Source organism: Osmerus eperlanus, chromosome 24 (assembly GCF_963692335.1).
Source record: "Osmerus eperlanus chromosome 24, fOsmEpe2.1, whole genome shotgun sequence".
Taxonomy (NCBI): domain Eukaryota; kingdom Metazoa; phylum Chordata; class Actinopteri; order Osmeriformes; family Osmeridae; genus Osmerus; species Osmerus eperlanus.
The window spans coordinates 990139-1011482 of record NC_085041.1 but is presented as its reverse complement, the minus strand read 5'-3'; the positions used below and the strand labels follow the sequence as shown (position 1 = coordinate 1011482).

At 52.9% G+C, this 21344-nt stretch overlaps 1 protein-coding gene across 1 annotated transcript in view; it reads right to left on the bottom strand.

Annotated features, from left to right (window-relative positions):
* Nucleotides 1-16013, bottom strand: part of tp63 (tumor protein p63) — a 42056-nt gene extending 26043 nt beyond the window's left edge. Inside the window, 3 exon segments of the mRNA XM_062450870.1 lie at nt 11275-11422; nt 11708-11842; nt 15673-16013. Coding sequence (XP_062306854.1) covers nt 11275-11422; nt 11708-11718 — 159 coding nt within the window. The 5' untranslated portion in view covers nt 11719-11842; nt 15673-16013.
* Between the last annotated feature and the right edge of the window lie 5331 nt (nt 16014-21344).

Sequence of the window (21344 nt, the reverse complement as noted above, 5' to 3'; positions counted from 1 at the left end):
CGACCAGAGCAGCCACGTTTGAGAGGTGAAAGTTAAAGGTGACAGGGAGGAGATGTATCACGATACTCACGTCTGACTTGACGAAAACGTGACTTTCCTCGACTGAATAAGAGGTACATAATCAGTCACGGTGAAGGGGTATCATTAAGGATGTCACAGAACAGAACAGCAAGTGTTCAAAGGAAAAGGTATGTCAGGAAACGTTAGAGATTAAAACTAAAATGTCCCTTTAGCCAATGCTTCATCCAAAGAATCACACAGGGGGGATTTGAACCCAGAACTTCATGAATAGTCAAACACTGAGCTAGTGTGACACAGGATGATACAGGATGACATTGAACTCCATTATGCCAGCTCTGGTCTGTCCAGGGCTGAGATGCCTAGCTTCTCTAGCAGGTTTAGTGACAGAGCAATCCTTCTCTCCCCTACTAAGCATAACAATCTGCCCCCTCCCCCTCCCACAGCAGCCCCAGCAGCCCAGGACATGGCCCTGGAAGCTTGCATCTACTAGAGGTAGAGATGCAGATCTGTTGTGAAAACATGCATGTTGTTTCAGGGAGGAGGAACTCTCGTCAGCTCACAGGGGTGGCCGGGGAGACGAGACAGACAGACAGACAGAGAGACAGACAGACAGAGAGACAGACAGGCAGGCAGAGAGACAGACAGACAGACAGGCATGCAGGCAGGCAGGCAGAGAGACAGACAGAGAGACAGACAGGCATGCAGGCAGAGAGAGAGACAGACAGACAGACAGGCAGAGAGACAGACAGACAGACAGACATAGAGAGAGAGACAGACAGGCAGACAGAGAGGCAGGTATGCACACTATCATTTAGAAACCATTTATTGTGAAACTGCCAAGAAAAACGTGGTCTTCTTCATTTTCCATTAAGAGTTTAATCTAGATAACTTTACCTGTTCTGACACACATTTCTGTTGTCTGATGACCAGAGTCACAATGTTTAAATCAGTACAACTTCCATGCTGACCAGACTGCAAATGCTAACCTGAGGGCGGAGGGTGAGGAGAGGAGAGAGGGGTGAGAGAGGAGTGTGTGTGTGTGTGTGTGTGTAAGGGGGCGGGTTGCATGACTGCAGGGACAGAAGGTGAAACTTCAGCCCTCTGGTCAGAACCCTTTGAAAGCGTCACTAATCTGAACACTGACCTGTAGTCAACGTCTGCAATCTAAGGGCCACACCCAGACCCCAGACCCCAGGCCCAGGCCCTAGACCCTAGACCCAGGCCCCAGACCCCAGACCCAGGCCCTAGACCCCCAGCCTCCAGACCCCCAGCCTCCGGTCCCCCAGACTCTGGTCCCCCAGCCTCCGGTCCCCCAGCCTCCAGACCCCCAGCCTCCGGTCCCCCAGCCTCCAGACCCCCAGCCTCCAGACCCCCAGCCTCCAGACCCCAAGCCTCCGGCCCCCCAGCCTCCGGTCCCCTAGCCTCCAGACCCCCAGCCTCCAGACCCCCAGCCTCCGGTCCCCCAGCCTCCAGACCCCCAGCCTCCAGACCCCCAGCCTCCAGTCCACCAGCCTCCGGTCCCCCAGCCTCCATCCCCCTAGCCTCCGGTCCCCCAGCCTCCGGTCCCCCAGCCTCCAGACCCCCAGCCTCCAACCCCCAGCCTCCAACTCCCAGCCTCCAGACCCCCAGCCTCCGGTCCCCCAGCCTCCAGACCCCCAGCCTCCAGTCCCCCAGCCTCCAGTCCCCCAGCCTCCAACCTCCCAGCCTCCAACCCCCAGCCTCCCAGCCCCCCAGCCTCTGATCCCCCAGCCTCCAGCCCCCCAGCCTCCAGCCTCCAGGTCAGCCAGGTTGCACAGAGACTCCAACCATTCCAACATCCTCCTGCACAACAGCGGCCTCTTTTGAAGCCCATAATTAGTTTAGATAAACAAACTCGCAATTGTGTTAAATAGGCAGTGGCTGAGGAGCTGAAGAGAGGTTGGGACTCTTGCAGCGATGGAGTCCAAACAACACAGCCAAGATTTACTACTGCTTAGAGACGCTGCTCTCTGCGAGAGAGAACATTCTAGGCAAAGCTCACATTTCAACGACTCGAGCTTAAAAAAAAAAGAACTTGAAGAGTGTTACAAAGACCGTCGCCTTCACCTCAGGCCCAACCCCTGAGGTGTCGAAGCCAGACCAATTAGCTGGTGACATGCCTCTAAGACCAAGGGACAACACTGTTGACAGAGGCGCTATCAGGTTAGCGTTAGCTAGCAGGAGAACCCCCCCTCAACATCCCCCCAGCCTGTATAAGCGTCATAAACATCAAACCTCTAAGCATAGGTTCAAGTATTTACAATTGACTTCTTAAGTCAACAAAGAGCCGGGGTTCGTTAGAGAGCCTCAGGTGGCTAGCAGCAGCCCAAACGACCCACCCAGTAATCAGTGATGACAGCGCCGGTCCAGGTGACAGGGGGGACCGCCCCACAAAGACCCTGGCCCCAGGGGGGATCCCGGAGGCTGCTGGAGGCTCTAATACGTTATTAGCACCCAAACAAAAGACCCATTCCGGTGTGGAATGAAGGATTTAGAAATCGATCGAACGACGACGGTAATTATCCGACGTGGCTTTTCGGCAGTAATCTGAGGCCGGGGTTTGAGGTTTGAGTTGCCTAAAAACAGCAGTTGTGGAGTAACTGCTTGACACACAGTTTTTTGGGGGCATTGAGAGGCTGCCGCAGGCAGTGGAGTTCGCTCTGGGCTGGGGAGAGATAAGGAACGCCCTGGCTGATATATTCAAGTCTAAAACCAGAGGTATGAGTTTGCTTTGAGAATGTTGAGTGCAGCCGTTCCGCTGCACGCACCCAAGTCATCATTAGCACCTAGAGAAAAATTCTCACTGGGCACAGTAATGCCATCCATCCTGACAGACTGCATCTAACCTGATAGCCCGGCCGCCACGCTGGCTGGTGTGGACTGAAGGCTCACTCGGAGGCCTGGGCGCATATCAGGAACGTTTGTGCTTCTCTGCCTCTGACAGGAGAGTGAGATTTATGTATGAGGTCTGAGTTTGGCTCAATGATCCCTGTTGGTCATTGGAAGAGGGGAGGGAGAGGGAGGGTGGTGGGAGAGAGCAGGGAGGTGAGGGAGAGGGAGGGTGGTGGGAGAGAGCAGGGAGGTGAGGGAGAGGGAGGGTGGTGGGAGAGAGCAGGGAGGTGAGGGAGAGGGAGGGTGGTGGGAGAGAGCAGGGAGGTGAGGGAGAGGGAGGGTGGTGGGAGAGAGCAGGGAGGTGAGGGAGAGGGAGGGTGGTGGGAGAGAGCAGGGAGAGGGAGGGTGGTGGGAGAGAGCAGGGAGGTGAGGGAGAGGGAGGGTGGTGGGAGAGAGCAGGGAGAGGGAGGGTGGTGGGAGAGAGCAGGGAGGTGAGGGAGAGGGATGGTGGTGGGAGAGAGCAGGGAGGTGAGGGAGAGGGAGATAGATGGAAGGACGGCAGAAAGAAGGAAGGAGGGAGAGGGAACAGCCAGAGACCCGTGATATGCTCCGTACTGTCAGGACACAGGTCTTTCTGGGGACTGAGGACTAGAGAGTCTTCCTTCCTCCCGTCTCAAAAGCCCTCAGTCCTCAGGACCAGCCTGATCAGCACAACAGACACCTGCCCCGAGCCTCTGGAGGCTTCTGTCACCTTCTTCGTCACCTCTCCCCCGTCACCTCCCTGTAAACACTGCGGGGTTTCCGTTAAGGAGAGCGGCAGCGCTACAGTCAGCAAACACGACATTAGTGTCGCCTTCCACTCTGAGAGTGTGTGTTTACTGCCTTGCTGGTTAGAATGGGTCTTAGATCTGTGTGTTCAACTGAAGGCGGTGTTAGCACAGTCAACACCGCCAGAGATAGCACTGAGCAGGCCAGTACTCCTGATTCCTGCTCTGATTCCCCCTCACACAACCCTCCTGCTCCACAGAGAAAACTCATCTCAAATCCATCTTCACCCTTTCAGCGTGCCCGGTATAAGGCAGGATATAATGTTTTTGAGAAGCACTTTTTGGCAAATTTGCTGAAATAATCTTCACATCCTGATAGCATTTGAGTTGCTATGACAGTAAAATACAATAAATCCAGTATCTGTTGACCTTTGCAGAAATAAACGCAACCAATCACTGTGTTCTGACCGAATGCAACAATTGGACGGGCTACTTGCACGTCAGTAGTCAGGTGTTCATGTGTTTTGTGGGATTGGCTTTGAAGGGAGGGGAAGGGATATTTTGGGATGGATACTTTCAAACTCAAGCCAAAATAGCAATTTTCGCTAAACGTACCTACCCTGCCTTCAAACTCTGTTTGAGAGAGCGTAACCCCAGCCTGCTGTAGAGCAGGAGTCATGGTAACCCCAGCCGCTCTGCTGTAGAGCAGGAGTCATGGTAACCCCAGCCGCTCTGCTGTAGAGCAGGAGTCATAGTAACCCCGCTCTGCTGTAGAGCAGGAGTCATGGTAACCCCAGCTGCTATGCTGTAGAGCAGGACTCATGGTAACCCCAGCCTGCTGTAGAGCAGGACTCATGGTAACCCCAGCCTGCTGTAGAGCAGGAGTCATGGTAACCCCAGCCTGCTGTAGAGCAGGACTCATGGTAACCCCAGCCTGCTGTAGAGCAGGAGTCATGGTAACCCCAGCCACTCTGCTGTAGAGCAGGAGTCCTGGTAACCCCAGCCACTCTGCTGTAGAGCAGGAGTCATGGTAACCCCAGCCACTCTGCTGTAGAGCAGGACTCATGGTAACCCCAGCCTGCTGTAGAGCAGGAGTCATGGTAACCCCAGCCTGCTGTAGAGCAGGAGTCATGGTAACCCCAGCCTGCTGTAGAGCAGGACTCATGGTAACCCCAGCCTGCTGTAGAGCAGGACTCATGGTAACCCCAGCCTGCTGTAGAGCAGGACTCATGGTAACCCCAGCCTGCTGTAGAGCAGGAGTCATGGTAACCCCAGCCTGCTGTAGAGCAGGACTCATGGTAACCCCAGCCGCTCTGCTGTAGAGCAGGACTCATGGTAACCCCAGCCACTCTGCTGTATAGCAGGACTCATGGTAACCCCAGCCACTCTGCTGTAGAGCAGGACTCATGGTAACCCCAGCCTGCTGTAGAGCAGGACTCATGGTAACCCCAGCCTGCTGTAGAGCAGGACTCATGGTAACCCCAGCCACTCTGCTGTAGAGCAGGAGTCCTGGTAACCCCAGCCTGCTGTAGAGCAGGACTCATGGTAACCCCAGCCACTCTGCTGTAGAGCAGGAGTCCTGGTAACCCCAGCCACTCTGCTGTAGAGCAGGAGTCATGGTAACCCCAGCCACTCTGCTGTAGAGCAGGAGTCATGGTAACCCCAGCCACTCTGCTGTAGAGCAGGACTCATGGTAACCCCAGCCTGCTGTAGAGCAGGAGTCATGGTAACCCCAGCCTGCTGTAGAGCAGGACTCATGGTAACCCCAGCCACTCTGCTGTAGAGCAGGAGTCCTGGTAACCCCAGCCTGCTGTAGAGCAGGAGTCATGGTAACCCCAGCCTGCTGTAGAGCAGGAGTCATGGTAACCCCAGCCGCTCTGCTGTAGAGCAGGAGTCATGGTAACCCCAGCCGCTCTGCTGTAGAGCAGGAGTCATGGTAACCCCAGCCGCTCAGCAGAGCGGCCTGGGCTCGCCTGGCTTCCCACACGGCTCCCTGAGGTAGACGGTTGTCCCCAGCCCTGCTCTGTCACGGGGTGTGCCCAATCCTCCTGCCAAGACGGTTCAACCGAGACAGACGAGCCAACCGTGATCTGGGCCTGGTCTGAAGGCAGCTTCGACAAGCACCTGGCTGAGATAGGGGCGCTGGGGGTGATCGCTGTAACGAAACCCTGAAGATGTTGGCTGTGAGAGGGGGGGTGAGGGGCTGTTCCAGTCCCTGATCTCCTGCTATACTTTCTGTTTGTGTTTGCTGTTTATATAGTGAGACGTCCCTGGCCGCTCTGAGGAGCGCTAGCTGCAGGGGAGGAGAGACCAGCCTTCTGACAGACAAACAGAAATGTAATGAACCTGTCAAACACCAGAGGAAGTCAGGCGTGATCCAGCCTTTTGACAATAATAGAGTTTTACATTTTGCTCATTCAGCATTTTCCTCTGAAGCATTGTACGAATAGATGTACTAAGTACTGCAGAAGATCAAGGATCTGAAGAGCGTAGTTCTAACAATATCCCAGTGGTCAGAATCGAGGAACGGTCTGTACTGGCTCAGCAGAGCAGGAAGGACACAGTGGAGACCAACGTAGTGAGGCGCTGGGAGAAGGTTGTCTGACAGGAGGAGCACGTCACCTGAAGCTGCTCCTCACTGGAGGCTGAGGGAGGCTGACAGGAGGAGCACGTCACCTGAAGCTGCTCCTCACTGGAGGCTGAGGGAGGCTGACAGGAGGAGCACGTCACCTGAAGCTGCTCCTCACTGGAGGCTGAGGGAGGCTGACAGGAGGAGCACGTCACCTGAAGCTGCTCCTCACTGGAGGCTGAGGGAGGCTGACAGGAGGAGCACGTCACCTGAAGCTGCTCCTCACTGGAGGCTGAGGGAGGCTGACAGGAGGAGCACGTCACCTGAAGCTGCTCCTCACTGGAGGCTGAGGGAGGCTAATTGAGATGGGTGTTGAAACATGCCACAGTTTAACCCTTTCAGCCCCGTTGGCGGGGAGCCCAAGTGGGAGCTCCTGATGGCGTCAGGTGTGTCATCACCTGTTCTCATCACCTGTTCTCATCACCTGTTCTCAGGTGATGAGCAGGGACAAAAGCATTCCACTGGTGGGCTGTTCCACCGAGGCTGACCGTAGCCATACAGAGATAAGATTGATCCCTCTTCAGAAATCACAGACATGAACATTAATAGCTGGATTGATTTGGGGACCTGGTGTAATGTGATCGTCAGTTCAGTCTAATATTGACAGTTGCTTTTCAAACTGCTGATCGTAGCAGCTTCGCTGTGCAACAGTCGCGCCGAGCTTTCTCCCTGTGTACCTGCGTGTTCAATTCAAAATGGCCGCAAGTGCATTTTTCCCTCCATAATACAATCAGAGCACAGGTGTTTCAAAACTCCTGCACAGAGTTACACACACACAGACACACACACACACACACACACACTCACACAGCAGTCACCAGTGAGAGCTCTGTGCTCTGGTGATCAGAGACGTTATCTGGGGGAGATCAGCTGTGGGGGAGGGCAGCTCCTGCCACCTCTACTGCTGCATTCCTTCATGTTATTCTACTCTGCACACCTCCCCCACGCCTCCTCTACACCTCCTCTACACCTCCCCTACACCTCCCCTACACCTCCCCCTACACCTCCCCCACGACTCCCCCACACCTCCCCCACGCCTCCCCTACGCCTCCCCCACACCTCACCCACGCCTCCTCTACACCTCCCCTACACCTCCCCTACACCTCCCCATACACCTCCCCATACACCTCCCCCACGCCTCACCCACGCCTCCTCTACACCTCCCCTACACCTCCCCTACACCTCCCCATACACCTCCCCATACACCTCCCCCACGCCTCCCCCACACCTCCCCCACGCCTCCCCCACGCCTCCTCTACACCTCCCCTACACCTCCCCCACACCTCCCCCACGCCTCCCCCACACCTCCCCTACACCTCCCCCACGCCTGCCCCACACCTCCCACACCTCCTCCACACCTTCCACACCTCCCCCACGCCAACCCCACACCTCCCCTACACTCTCACTCCCTGTCTCTCTCCCCTCCCTCCTCACCCCTCTCTCCTCTCTCATTTACTCCTGTGGTGACGAGCCATACTGACGGACGGGGGTAGGGATTTACAAAAAGAGAGAGGAAGAGAGGGAGAAAGAGAGAGGGAGAGAGAGAGCAAGAGAGGGGGAGAGAAAGAGAGGGAGAAAGAGAGGGAGGAAGAAAGGGAGAGAGAGAGAGAGGAAGAAAGAGCGAGGAAGAGAGAGAGAGAGGAAGAGAGGGGGAGAGGAAGAGAGGGGGAGAGAGAGAGAGAGAGAGAGAGAGAGAGAGAGAGAGAGAGAGAGAGAGAGAGAGAGAGAGAGAGAGAGAGAGAGAGAGAGAGAGAGAGAGAGAGAGAGAAAGAGAGGGAGAAAGAGAGAGAGAGGAAGAGAGGGAGAGAGAGAGAGAGAGAGGAAGAGGGAGGGAGAGAGAGAGGTGCTGCTCTAGATTGCTGCCCTGCAGCTACGGAAAAAAAGTGAAAGAAAGAAAGAATTTCAGATTAAACATGAATCACAAATAAGAACCCCAGGGCTCCACGCAGAGCCAATCAGATGACTCACACAGGAGGGGGGGGGGGGTCACACCCACACCCAGGAGGGAGGGAGGGGTGAGGACTTGGCTGAGGAGCAGTGGACCAGGCCCCCACAGAGTCTGCTGGACAGGCTACAGATACCACCCTGTACCTCAGCCCTCTGGTACAGAGGAGGATATACCACCCTGTACCTCAGCCCTCTGGTACAGAGGAGGATATACCACCCTGTACCTCAGCCCTCTGGTACAGAGGAGGATATACCACCCTGTACCTCAGCCCTCTGGTACAGAGGAGGGAGGGAGGTTATTACCAGATCAAGAGAGAGCAGACCTCCCTCCTCTTCCCTCCCTCTCTCCTCCTCCCCTACCTCTGTCCTCCTCTCTCTCCTCTCTCCTCCAGCATTCCTGTACAGGGAGGGGAGCAGTGACATCATCCAGTAGCGCCCTTACACCACCCAGGGGCTCTCTCACACACACACACGCTCTTACACACTCACGCTCTTACACACTCACGCTCTTACACACTCACGCTCTTACACACACACACACGCTCTCACACACACACACACGCTCTCACACACACACACACGCTCTCACACACTCAGTCCCACACACACACACACGCTCTTACACTCACGCTCTCACACACTCAGTCCCACACACACACACACGCTCTTACACTCACGCTCTCACACACTCAGTCCCACACACACACACACGCTCTTACACTCACGCTCTCACACACTCAGTCCCACACACACACACACGCTCTTACACTCACGCTCTCACACACTCAGTCCCACACACACACACACGCTCTTACACTCACGCTCTCACACACTCAGTCCCACACACACACACACGCTCTTACACTCACGCTCTCACACACTCAGTCCCACACACACACACACGCTCTTACACTCACGCTCTCACACACTCAGTCCCACACACACACACACGCTCTTACACTCACGCTCTCACACACTCAGTCCCACACACACACACACGCTCTTACACTCACGCTCTCACACACTCAGTCCCACACACACACACACGCTCTTACACTCACGCTCTCACACACTCAGTCCCACACACACACACACGCTCTTACACTCACGCTCTCACACACTCAGTCCCACACACACACACACGCTCTTACACTCACGCTCTCACACACTCAGTCCCACACACACACACACGCTCTTACACTCACACTCTCACACACTCAGTCCCACACACACACACACGCTCTCACACTCACGCTCTCACACACTCAGTCCCACACACACACACACGCTCTCACACTCACGCTCTCACACACTCAGTCCCACACACACACACACGCTCTCACACTCACGCTCTCACACACTCAGTCCCACACACACACACACGCTCTCACACTCACGCTCTCACACACTCAGTCCCACACACACACACACGCTCTTACACTCACGCTCTCACACACTCAGTCCCACACACACACACACGCTCTTACACTCACGCTCTCACACACTCAGTCCCACACACACACACACACGCTCTTACACTCACGCTCTCACACACTCAGTCCCACACACACACACACGCTCTTACACTCACGCTCTCTCACACACTCAAGTCTCTCACACACACTTTTACACACTCACACACTCTTACAGTGTCCCATGTTATTATGACACAGCTGTTCCTAACACTTAAACCTCATCATACGCAGAGCGAGCCATCAGAGAGCAGATTACACAAGCTCGTAAAACTACCTGGCTAACTATTGTGAAAGACAAGACGGGGAGCACTTACATGGGTCGGACAGAGGAAGACATCTTGAAAATTGTGATTCATTTTGTTCCCATCTTCAGGCGAGACCAAGTCTCAACCCATAAGGCAGCGGCAGGCTTAAGTAACCACATCACTCTCTCACAACCAATCACATAACCATATCACCCTGTCAGAGCCAATCACAGCTGGACTTGACCCCACACAGGCCAAGCAACCAGAACGGCGGTTGACTTCTGCAGAAAACAATATTTGTTTTTAGGAAAACCCCGAGCAGATATCACTGCTTCCGATCTCTCTATTGCTTCTAGACTTCAGACGGGATTTACCTCTGAAACCCCCATCAGGTCACGCTTCTCAACGGGCCCCTGAACAGAGTTAGACGTGATGCAGGGCCCTGCCAGGCCCAGCCATGTCCTGGATCCACATCACCTCTGAGGGCTGAGGAGGTGATGCAGGGCCCTGCCAGGCCCAGCCATGTCCTGGACCCACATCACCTCTGAGGGCTGAGGAGGTGATGCAGGGCCCTTCCAGGCCCAGCCATGTCCTGGACCCACATCACCTCTGAGGGCTGAGGAGGTGATGCAGGGCCCTGCCAGGCCCAGCCATGTCCTGGACCCACATCACCTCTGAGGGGTGAGGAGGTGATGTGGAGGTTCTAGGACCGTGTGCACATTGCTCACTCGAGGCCACATCCAAACATGTATGCCAGTCCAGTCCAGTGGCTTAGCTTGTGTGGCTGTTTAGTGGCAATAGTGACACTTGTTGGTTATATTTCTGAGGGAGGTGATCGGAGGGCATCTCCTCCACTGTGGACCGGATTTACAGGGTTGTTGGGTTGTGGAGTTCTGGAGTGTAGGGTTGTGGCTGTGTAAGGTAGTGTGTGGTTATGTTGGGGTAGTGTGAGGTAGTGTGAGGCAGTGTGAGGCAATGTGAGGTAGTGTGAGGCAGTATGAGGTAGTGTGAAGTAGAGTGAGGTAGTGTGAGACAGTGTGAGGTAGTTTGAGGTAGTGTGAGGCAATGTAAGGTAGTGTGAGGCAGTATGAGGTAGTGTGAGGCAGTATGCGGTAGTGTGAGGCAGTGTGAGGCAGTGTGAGGTAGTGTGAGGTAGTGTGAGGCAGTGTGAGGTAGTGTGAGGTAGTGTGAGACAGTGTGAGGCAGTGTGAGGTAGTGTGAGGTAGTGTGAGACAGTGTGAGGTAGTGTGAGGTAGTGTGAGGTAGTGTGAGGCAGTGTGAGGTAGTGTGAGGTAGTGTGAGGTAGTGTGAGGCAGTGTGAGGCAGTGATAGGTACTCACGGAGGGAGTCCCCTGGGGGCCGTGCATGGTGAAGCAGTCCATGCTGATCTGGATGGTGCTGCTGGGAGGCACCTCCCCCTCCTCCCCCTCCTCCTCCCCACCATCACAGAAGCTCAGCTCGATGGGCTGGACCGAGTGGAACGCTGACCTGAGACACACACACACACACACATACACACACACACACACACAGAAACCTCTAGATTCACGCTTTGTACCGGCTCACAACCCCTGAGGATGTTCTGCTGTCACACGGTCAAGTCATATGTACTTGGAATACGGAATATGGTCTGTGTGCCTTTTAGTGTGTATGTGTGCCTGTTAGTGTGTGTGTGTATGTGTGCCTGTTAGTGTGTGTGCCTGTTAGTTTGTGTGTGTTTGCCTGTTAGTGTGTGTGTGCCTGTTAGTGTGTGTGTGTGTGTGTGTGACTCACTGGTCCAGCATCTCCAGCAGCTGGCTGAACACCTCCTGGCTGAGCAGGTCGCTGGAGGGGGGCCCCTGGCTGGGGACCCCGGGGCCCAGGAACGAGCCCTCGGCTCTGGACACACGGGACAACAGCTCCCTCGGTCTGCAGGGGGAGACACAGACACACAACGGTATATGTTTAGCTCAGTGGTTAGAGCTTTTGACTGCAAATCAATAGGTTGCAGGTTCAAATCCCCACTTGTCCTTATCTGTCTTGATAAATGAATACATGATTACATTGTCTGTAGCCCTTAATGACCAAGAGCCTTATAGCTGCTCTGAGATCAGCGGGTAGCAGGTTAGAGCTCTGAGATCAGCGGGTTGCAGGTTAGAGCTCTGAGATCAGCAAGTTGCAGGTTAGAGCTCTGAGATCAGCGGGTAGCAGGTTAGAGCTCTGAAATCAGCGGGTAGCAGGTTAGAGCTCTGAAATCAGCGGGTAGCAGGTTAGAGCTCTGAGATCAGCGGGTAGCAGGCTAGAAGTCGTCTGCTCTGAAACACACGAGGAACACAACACAGTAGCAACAAAGAAGACAGGAGGTGAGACCACTGCATGTGTGAGGAGGGGATACAGGGCTGACAGACAGACAGACAGACAGAGACAGACAGACACATAAAGGCTCCATTGTTGTAGACTGAAGCTATATTACAGTGTGGTGTGTTTGGTAACAGTTCAACATAACTGTGTTGGCGGTACTGAGACATGAAGGTGGTCCTGTGACCACCGCTACTGAAACTAAACACCAGCCCCAGCCTGGCCTCACCCCAGCCTGGCCTCACCCCAGCCTGGCCTCACCCCAGCCTGGCCTCACCCCAGCCTGGCCTCACCCCAGCCCCAGCCTGGCCTCACCCCAGCCTGGCCTCACCCCAGCCTGGCCTCACCCCAGCCCCAGCCTGGCCTCACCCCAGCCTGGCCTCACCCCAGCCCCAGCCTGGCCTCACCCCAGCCTGGCCTCACCCCAGCCTGGCCTCACCCCAGACCATCCTGGCCTCACCCCAGGCCAGCCTGGCCTCACCCCACCCCCAGCCTGGCCTCTCCCCAGCCCCAGCCTGGCCTCTCCCCAGCCCCAGCCTGGCCTCACCCCAGCCCCAGCCTGGCCTCACCCCAGCCCCACCCCCAGCCTGGCCTCTCCCCAGCCCCAGCCTGGCCTCACCCCAGCCTGGCCTCACCCCAGCCTGGCCTCACCCCAGCCCCAGCCTGGCCTCACCCCAGGCCAGCCTGGCCTCTCCCCAGCCCCAGCCTGGCCTCTCCCCAGCCCCAGCCTGGCCTCACCCCAGGCCAGCCTGGCCTCACCCCACCCCCAGCCTGGCCTCTCCCCAGCCCCAGCCTGGCCTCTCCCCAGCCCCAGCCTGGCCTCACCCCAGCCCCAGCCTGGCCTCACCCCAGCCCCAGCCTGGCCTCACCCCACCCCCAGCCTGGCCTCTCCCCAGCCCCAGCCTGGCCTCACCCCAGCCACAGCCTGGCCTCACCCCAGCCCCACCCCCAGCCTGGCCTCTCCCCAGCCCCAGCCTGGCCTCTCCCCTCTCCTCATTGTTCCTGCTGAAGGCTCACGCTGCGCACGCTGTCGTCTCAGCGGAAATCCCCTCGTCTGATGCTGCCTGTCACAGCTCCTGGTATGTGTGCAGCTGGACGGGGCTGGACGTGTGTGTGTGTGGTGTGGTGTGTGTGTGTGTGGTGTGTGTGCGTGTGTGGTGTGTGTGTGTGCTTGAGGGGTGGTAGAAGAGGAGTAGGCGGAGTCGGGGGTATAATGTGAAGCTGGCACTATTTAGGGCTTTGGAATTCCCCATCTCTGTGTGGTTCATGGTATTAATACCGGAGTTTCACAGACGCAAACATTTCTAACGAAGCCAATGACACAAGCAGGCAGCACAGAGCCAGGAGAAGAACCCTGCTTTGAACCAGGACACTCTGACCTGTGACAGTTAATACCTGTCATATCTGGAGCCTTAACTACTGTCCATGTCTGATCCATGACTGAGTTCTTGATTTCAACTGGCAGCATGCTGTCTTTCACTGATTGACAAATAGGTTTCAGCCAGTTAGGGTGTTAGTTCTGCCCCCTTTCTCCCTCGTTTTGAGTCGCACAAACAAAAACTACAATAATGGAGCAAATCTAAAAGCAAGCGTACATCTGGGGCTTGTAGGTCTATTGTGTGAGCTCAGCATTAAAACAAAACAATGTTGCCTCTGTGAAAGCATGTTCTCTCAAGAAAAGCTCACTTAGATTTAGATTTTAACATTGATATTTTAGCAGACACCATTCACATTCAGTAGAAAGTACCATCCCAACGCTTCCCAGTTCTGAGAATGTGGCAGGTCCGTCAGCTTAGCGTAAACCCTGGCATTAGCAAACATCTACCTCGGCTCGCGGTCTGACATTCCTCAAGATCAGGAGCGTCTCTGAGGGAACAACACTCTCCTCAAGAGACACACCCAGGCTACCTTGCTTCTGCCTTCTGCCCTGTAGCTGGCTAGGAGAGTACATAACCACCCATCAAGGTTTCAGTGAAAGTACTGAATGGTGTGTTTAATGAATAGAGAATGCACTGCATGGTTGTGTGCAGGGGCGTAGTTAGACCCTTTTTACTGGGGCACGTGCTTAACATATTTCTTTATTAGTCAGTGCATTTATTTAGATTGATAATCCCGTAAAAAATAAACACAGTATCACAATCAACGCTTGTAAAAGTGTTTAACCGAAAACACAAACCGATGCACGCAGAATTCCATGTCAGCGCGCTCTTCTGAGCTTGCCAAATAGCCACTGCAGCACGCAGACAGAAGTCCAGGTGTCGGACTCGGCACACAAGTCAGAATTGAGGTAGGCTAAGAAAACATAACAAAACTAAAGATAGGTCTATCATTTAGAAAACTACCGATTATCTTATTTTGACTAAAACATAAAACCAATATTACATGAAGCTAAAAAAAAACTGTATTTGCACTCAAATAAATCTGAAAAAAATGTGCGCGCTCGCATTAACTATTGATGTCCCTGCCAAAGCTGATATCAAACTTGCGTCCCTGAACTGTTGTATAGTGGGTTAAGCAAGGGGAGTTTCTACAGCCTAGTAGTGCATTGTGCGCAGCAAGCTTGGAAGAAAAAAAGGGATATGAATAGGGGCCTGTGCCCCAGTAGAGCTTTATGTCTAACAACGCCCCTGGTTGTGTGATCTTTTAAAAAGAAGTTGACGTCAAAGAAAAATGTCTATCCTTGATGGAGAGTGAAGTTTTGCTGTGTGTTTTGTTTACCCCTGCCGGCTGTGGCCTCTGCCTTCCTGCCCTCCCACAACCAGCTCCAGAGTGTCTGTCCTTCCCGGCTGCCCAGATCTCTTCTCAGAAGCCAGGGTGTTGGCCAACTTTACCCTGGAGAGACACCGGGAGAGGCGGGGAACTGGAACGCTTGAGTTGTGTTACTAGAAAAATACTACGCTGCCAAGCCCATCACGCTGGAGAAAAAGCACCTTTCAGGGCCGTGTGCTTTATAAACTACACACAGCACTGGTTGCCAAACCCACGCAGTCAATTATCACTCACTAACATGCCACCCCACCCCCCTCCGACATTTCTAACTAGTGATGCTCTACAAGACACCCACATCCTGTGACAGATCACAGCTTGGAGATCTGTAGGGATGTTGGCTCCATGGGTGACTCATAAAAGGTTACACCACATTGACTACCCTGTGTGTGTGTGTGTGTGTGTGTGTGTGTGTGTGTGTGTGTGTGTGTGTGTGTGTGTTGGGGGAGGGGGGTGGGTTGTACAGCTGTTTTGGCATAATAGACGGGGGTCAGATGTCATAGAAGCCACACTAGCACTGCAATCAGTGAACCAGCTAGCCTATAGATTTTCAACCGCAAGCCATAATCAAGTCTACAACACACGAGGACACTGCTTGTGCACTGAATTCATGGAGGCAATAAAGTTGTCCGTACCTAACTTGAAGTTGATAGCAGACTATCTATCTAGGTAGTGTAAACAGGCAGTAGTTTGCGGGTGATTTTTATGATGTTGGTGACGGCATGTTGGCAAACTCGCAAAGTAACTTCGGCTAACAGCTAAGCTAACTTCTCCGTTTTCTCGTTTGATGTCTGAGTCGTGTGCTTCATAACTTTGTTGGTGCATTGGTAGTCCGTAAGGGCTTTAGACTTACAGGTTGTTTTACATTAATGACTTTTGTTCTGTTGAAATTTTCGAAATCGTCCAAATTAATCACAAAATAGCTTATGGTATAGCAGGTAGCTAAAACACTTTAGTTGCCGTCACGTAGAGCTGTGTGTATGGCAGCGTGCTACGTTGTCAAGTTTGGCTCACTGCACGGTAGACGATAATCATTCATTTCAGGTTAAAATACTAAAATAAAACATTTGAACTTACACTACAATAGTGTGACCAAGGGTCACCAAGGGACGAAGAGCCAGGGAAAAACTGCATAATGGTCCCGCTAAAGATGCATCAGTCACTGAACCAAGCATCGGAGACTATAAAATCTGCGTGCCGCAGAAGAGTTGATTTACAACCGGAAAACTGACAGCAGGTTTCGGGTCAGATCCATGACTGTGGGGCCTGTTTTCAGGTCGGAGATAATAGTTAAATAGTTAAGTATAGCAGACAATAGTTAACTTTGTATTAAACATGAGACACAACAGTGCTTCTGGTCACACGGAGAGAGAGAGATAGCTAACCGGACCGATGTACCCTATGGATAAGGTAGTTTTAGCAGGCCACTGCCCCTCTTGTGTTGAAGTTAAGCTTTGTTAGAATACTTAAGAATGGGTTGGCTATCGCTATAGATTTGTTTGAGGAAACAAGAAGGTGTTCGAAACTCACATTCACCATATTTAATTAATCATTACTTTGCTCTCCCTGGATCCAAAAAAGTGAATACAATTCCCTTCCGGGGCAACCGCGACATTTCTGTTTTTACAAACGCTTTGTCTGCCGAGGCCAGAGCGCTTGATCCTGGCTGAGTTGTGAGCTTGTTGGAGGGTGTCGTGTTTCAGAGTTATTCAGCTCGCCTGGGGGCGAGACTGCATCCTCCTCGAGACCCAGACAGCCCCTCCAGACTCCAGCGGGCCAGAGGTTAGCTCTGTACAGGGGACGGCTTTGTCCTCCGCCAGGTTGGGCACACCGACCGATGAAAACGCAATCAAAACAAACAGGCTGTCCGATCGGGGGGTGTTCTCGAGTGTCTTCATTTATCACGCGCTCAAAGACCCCGAGCCCTTCTGCCCCGCGTCTGTCAGCCGAGCTGGAAGAGAGACATGACGGCTCGACAAAAGACAGACGGCCCCAGCTTCTCCTCCTTTCAGCCCCTGGGACTGGGGGGGGGAGTCTGAAATCAAGTGGTAAATCTCTCTCTCTCTGTGTGTGTAGGGAGAAAATAAGAAAAGAAAAGATCAAAAAGGAGGCGGTATAAATTCCTTTAGAGGACCGATTGAACGGCTTGTGTAATAAATTAAGTGTAATCTGTTAAAATGTAAGTTGTGTGTGTCTTAGTGACGTATAAAAGACTAAGTGCTTCTCTGTGACTTGGGTGCTTTGTTGAAATCCATATACTATAACACAATATGTAATTAAATAGTCACCAGTCAGATACGAAGTAAGATATATAATGCATTTGTATTTCAGATGTGTGTCACCTAACTTTTCTTTAAATACTTTTTTTTGTAGGGGGGGTGATTTTAAAAGAAGTAGTGCATTGGTAGAGTAAAAAAAACTAAACAACGTTTGGAACATTTAAAAGAAAAAGGAAAGAAACATGTTTAAAAACAAACAAACACAATTTGTATCCCTTACACCACCCATGGTATTCTCTGTGGATCAGATGACCGTTGTACTTCAACTTAATAAGTCCCTCCAGTCCTCTGCACAACCTTTACTTTAGTGTTTAATGATGCTTCTTAACACACGACAGAGTCTGTGTTTGTAAACCATGTCAAAGCCAGAGGGCAAAGGTCAATGTGTCTTTTGTTAGCTTGTCAGTGGAAACCAAACCCACTCATTCTCCCTCTCTCTGCCTTTCTCAGCGGACTTTAGGCACTTTTGAACAGTGGATATTACATATATAATATTTTAGTATTTATACGATCAATTCTTTATTACAACCACTCACTTGTACAGTTCTGTGCAAAATAGTTTTTCACATAGCCTACTTAAAACATTTTTTTCACTGTGTGTAAAATGAAAAATACCATTTAAAAAAATGTCTACTGAGTTGTGTATATATTCTGTTTGTTGCTGTCTGTTGATAGGAAGTGGGAGAAGGATGAAAACCAGCAAACCTTCAGACTGTTTCCTTTCATATTCCACCATGACGGTTTTGGGTCAGTATTCGATTTGTTTGTCAGTAACCCTGATACATCCTTTCATGTCACCAACACACCACGAAGAATCTAAACAAACTGCTCTTCCAACAAAGTTACAGTTCACATACTGGTCACCCCCTCTCCTCCCTCTGGCCCCAACACCTAATCACCAAGAAATATCTCATCATCTTCGATTATCAGATCATCTTCAAATCCCAGATCATAAAACTGTATCCATCCTAAACTGAATTCCTATCTGGAGAGGTTAAGCAGGTCCACTTCCCTGCTATGGACCAGCCCAGCTCCCTATTAATACAGACACAAGCTAAAGATGGGCTGGTGCTGTCGCCACAGCGATGGTTCTGTTGGTTTCATGTGTCTGGCTCCAGAACCGCTCAGGGTGCACTGTTGCCATGGGGACACGCACCTGAGGCCCCAGACACAACTACTAAATTTCTACCTTCAACGTGTTTTTTCGTAAAACATTTTTTTTGGTCTAATTGCCCAACGGGAGATGTTGTATTTAGCAGATGCTTTTTCATCCAAGGCGACACAGACAGTGATGTTAGGGCTGTCTGGGCAGACCAGAACCCAGACATTTACATTTAGTCATTTAGCAGACGCTCTTATCCAGAGCGACTTACAGTAAGTACAGGGACATTCCCCCGAGGCAAGTAGGGTGAAGTGCCTTGCCCAAGGACACAACGTCATTTTTGCACAGCCGGGAATCGAACTGGCAACCTTCTGATTACTAGCCCGATTCCCTAACCGTTCAGCCACCATGACTCCTCAGACACAGCTGTAGTCAGGTCAGTTCGGCCCTCTGGACTCCTGAGCCCTTCCCTGGATCTCCCTCCCTGGGTCTCACTTCCTGGGTCTCCCTCCCTGGGTCTCCCTCCCTGGGTCTCCCTCCCTGGGTCTCACTCCCTGGGTCTCACTCCCTGGGTCTCCCTCCCTGGGTCTCCCTCCCTGGGTCTCCCTCCCTGAATCTCCCTCCCTGGGTCTCCCTCCCCAGTCCAACCATGAAGTCCCTCCACCCAGACAGCAGTCTGACCCTCTTCCTCCACATCCAGGGTTATAAACGTCCGACAGAGGAGAGAGTAACTGCTAAACGGCCGTGATGAGACAGACAGCTGCCCCCCTCCTGAGTCTCAGCCCCTCATAAAAATACCGTTGACCGGAGGTGGCTGGAGACGTGAGAGGCGTGGAGTTAGTACGGTCACGGCATGAAGCAGCCGCACCACGACAAGCTCTCTGCCGGTTAGGACGGTTTGAACGCAGCCTCGGGGTGTGTACTCACCGGTAAAGGGGCAGGTCAGGGCGGTACTGTACGGCGGTGTAGGGGGACGTCATGCTGCAGAGCTGCACTTCTCTTCACTGGAGTCTTCGAAAAAATATCAGTAGGTCACATATGCACGTGTGAAGAGCCTCAGATTCAAACACCACGGTGTCGTCAGTTAAAAAAACATCTCGAAAACAAACAAACACGGAATTGGGATTAAAGTGCTGGAGGGTCAAGTGCACAGGAGTGGAGAAAGCTTCAAGGATGTTTAGATTTTAGATATTTTTTCCCGAGCTAGCCAACGAAGAGGCGGGGCTTGTGCCAGCGCTCTGGCCAATCCCAAACAGCAGCTGGCCCGGGGTATCACTCTCCTTGTGTTGCTAGGATATAGATATCAAGCAACACCCTTTACCCCTCTCCCCCCTCCCATACATACACACACCCTCCCCCCTGCTGAACCCACCCAACACCCACACACCCTCCTCCTCCCCTCCTAACCTCCCACAGCTGCCCCAGATCCCTGTGCCCTCCGCCCAGGCCTCCTGGAGGACCAGGCTCACTGGCGGCATCACAGGCCGCTCTGGGCAGCAGCCTGGCGGGCCAGATGTCTCCCCTACGTCTTCCCCCAGTCCCTCCAGCCTCCTCAAGCCCCTCCAGCCTCCCCCAGTCCCTCCAGCCTCCCCAAGCCCCTCCAGCCTCCCCCAGCCCCTCCAGCCTCCCCAAGCCCCTCCAGCCTCCCCCAGCCCCTCCAGCCTCCCCCAGCCCCTCCAGCCTCCCCAAGCCCCTCCAGCCTCCCCCAGCCCCTCCAGCCTCCCCCAGTCCCTCCAGCCTCCCCCTGCCCCTCCAGCCTCCCCCAGTCCCTCCAGCCTCCCCCAGCCCCTCCAGCCTCCCCCAGTCCCTCCAGCCTCCCCCAGCCCCTCCAGCCTCCCCCAGCCCCTCCAGCCTCCCCCAGTCCCTCCAGCCTCCCCCAGCCCCTCCAGCCTCCCCTGACTAACCCATTGAGAGCATGGTGACTATTGTACTCAACAAGTCGGACAATCCCCCATGACTGGTGCGTCTCAGCAGTGTTGAGCTTCTGTCGCACGTTCACATCAATACACGCCGCCTTGGACGGCTTCGCTTTCTGAACCAATCCAGCACTCACAGGTTCTACACAGACTCCTCCACACACCACTAACCACACAAGCATCACACAGTACCCTGGTACAGTACCATCCTGTTTTCACTGTCACACAGAAAACACAAGCCTGTAAACGAGGAGGCGTTCCACAGTACACACATCCTTCACTCAAGTAGAAGTACAGATACTCATGTTTAAAAAGACTGGTAAAAGTTGAAGTACTGACTACACTTTTTCATTCAAGTTAAAGTAAAGAGGTATGGGCTCTGAATTAAGTATATAGGCTATACTTCAGTAAAAAGTAGCCGTTACTACTACTGGTTGGACCTCACATCATATTAATACATTCATTCAAAAGACTCCTCATAACGTACCTTTTTTAATTTATTTTGGTTTTCCTAACTTTTATAAAATATATTTATTTCAACCTTTCAAAACTGAAAAAAAAGTTTCGAAAAACCTCAAAACTAGAGAGAAGCCTAAAACAGAGTAGATCAAAGCAGAGCAGAGTACAGCGGAGTAGAGTCCTCATCAAGTACTCATCAATGATGGCAACTTTCTTTTTTCGAAATTATTTTTTGAACAGTAACAAAGTATTTGTACTTCATTACTTCCTATCTCTGGCGCTCTTCAAGGATGCTTGGGGGGTGAACAAGCCGGCCAAAATAAAAGGTGGGGTCAGTGAGAGGGGAGCGGTCAGAAATAGACGTGGTGTATCCGGGGAGCGCAGGCCAGCCAGCCGGACACTTGTTCCTCTAATAAAGACAGCCTATAGCTGCCTGCCTACCACTACCCACAATGCACCTGGCCAGGAGGCGAGGAGCAGGATGATGTCAGCGGGGTGTGGCGTGGAGAGGAGGCTGTAGTCAGGGAAGTTCTGCTGCTCAGCTCTGGTTC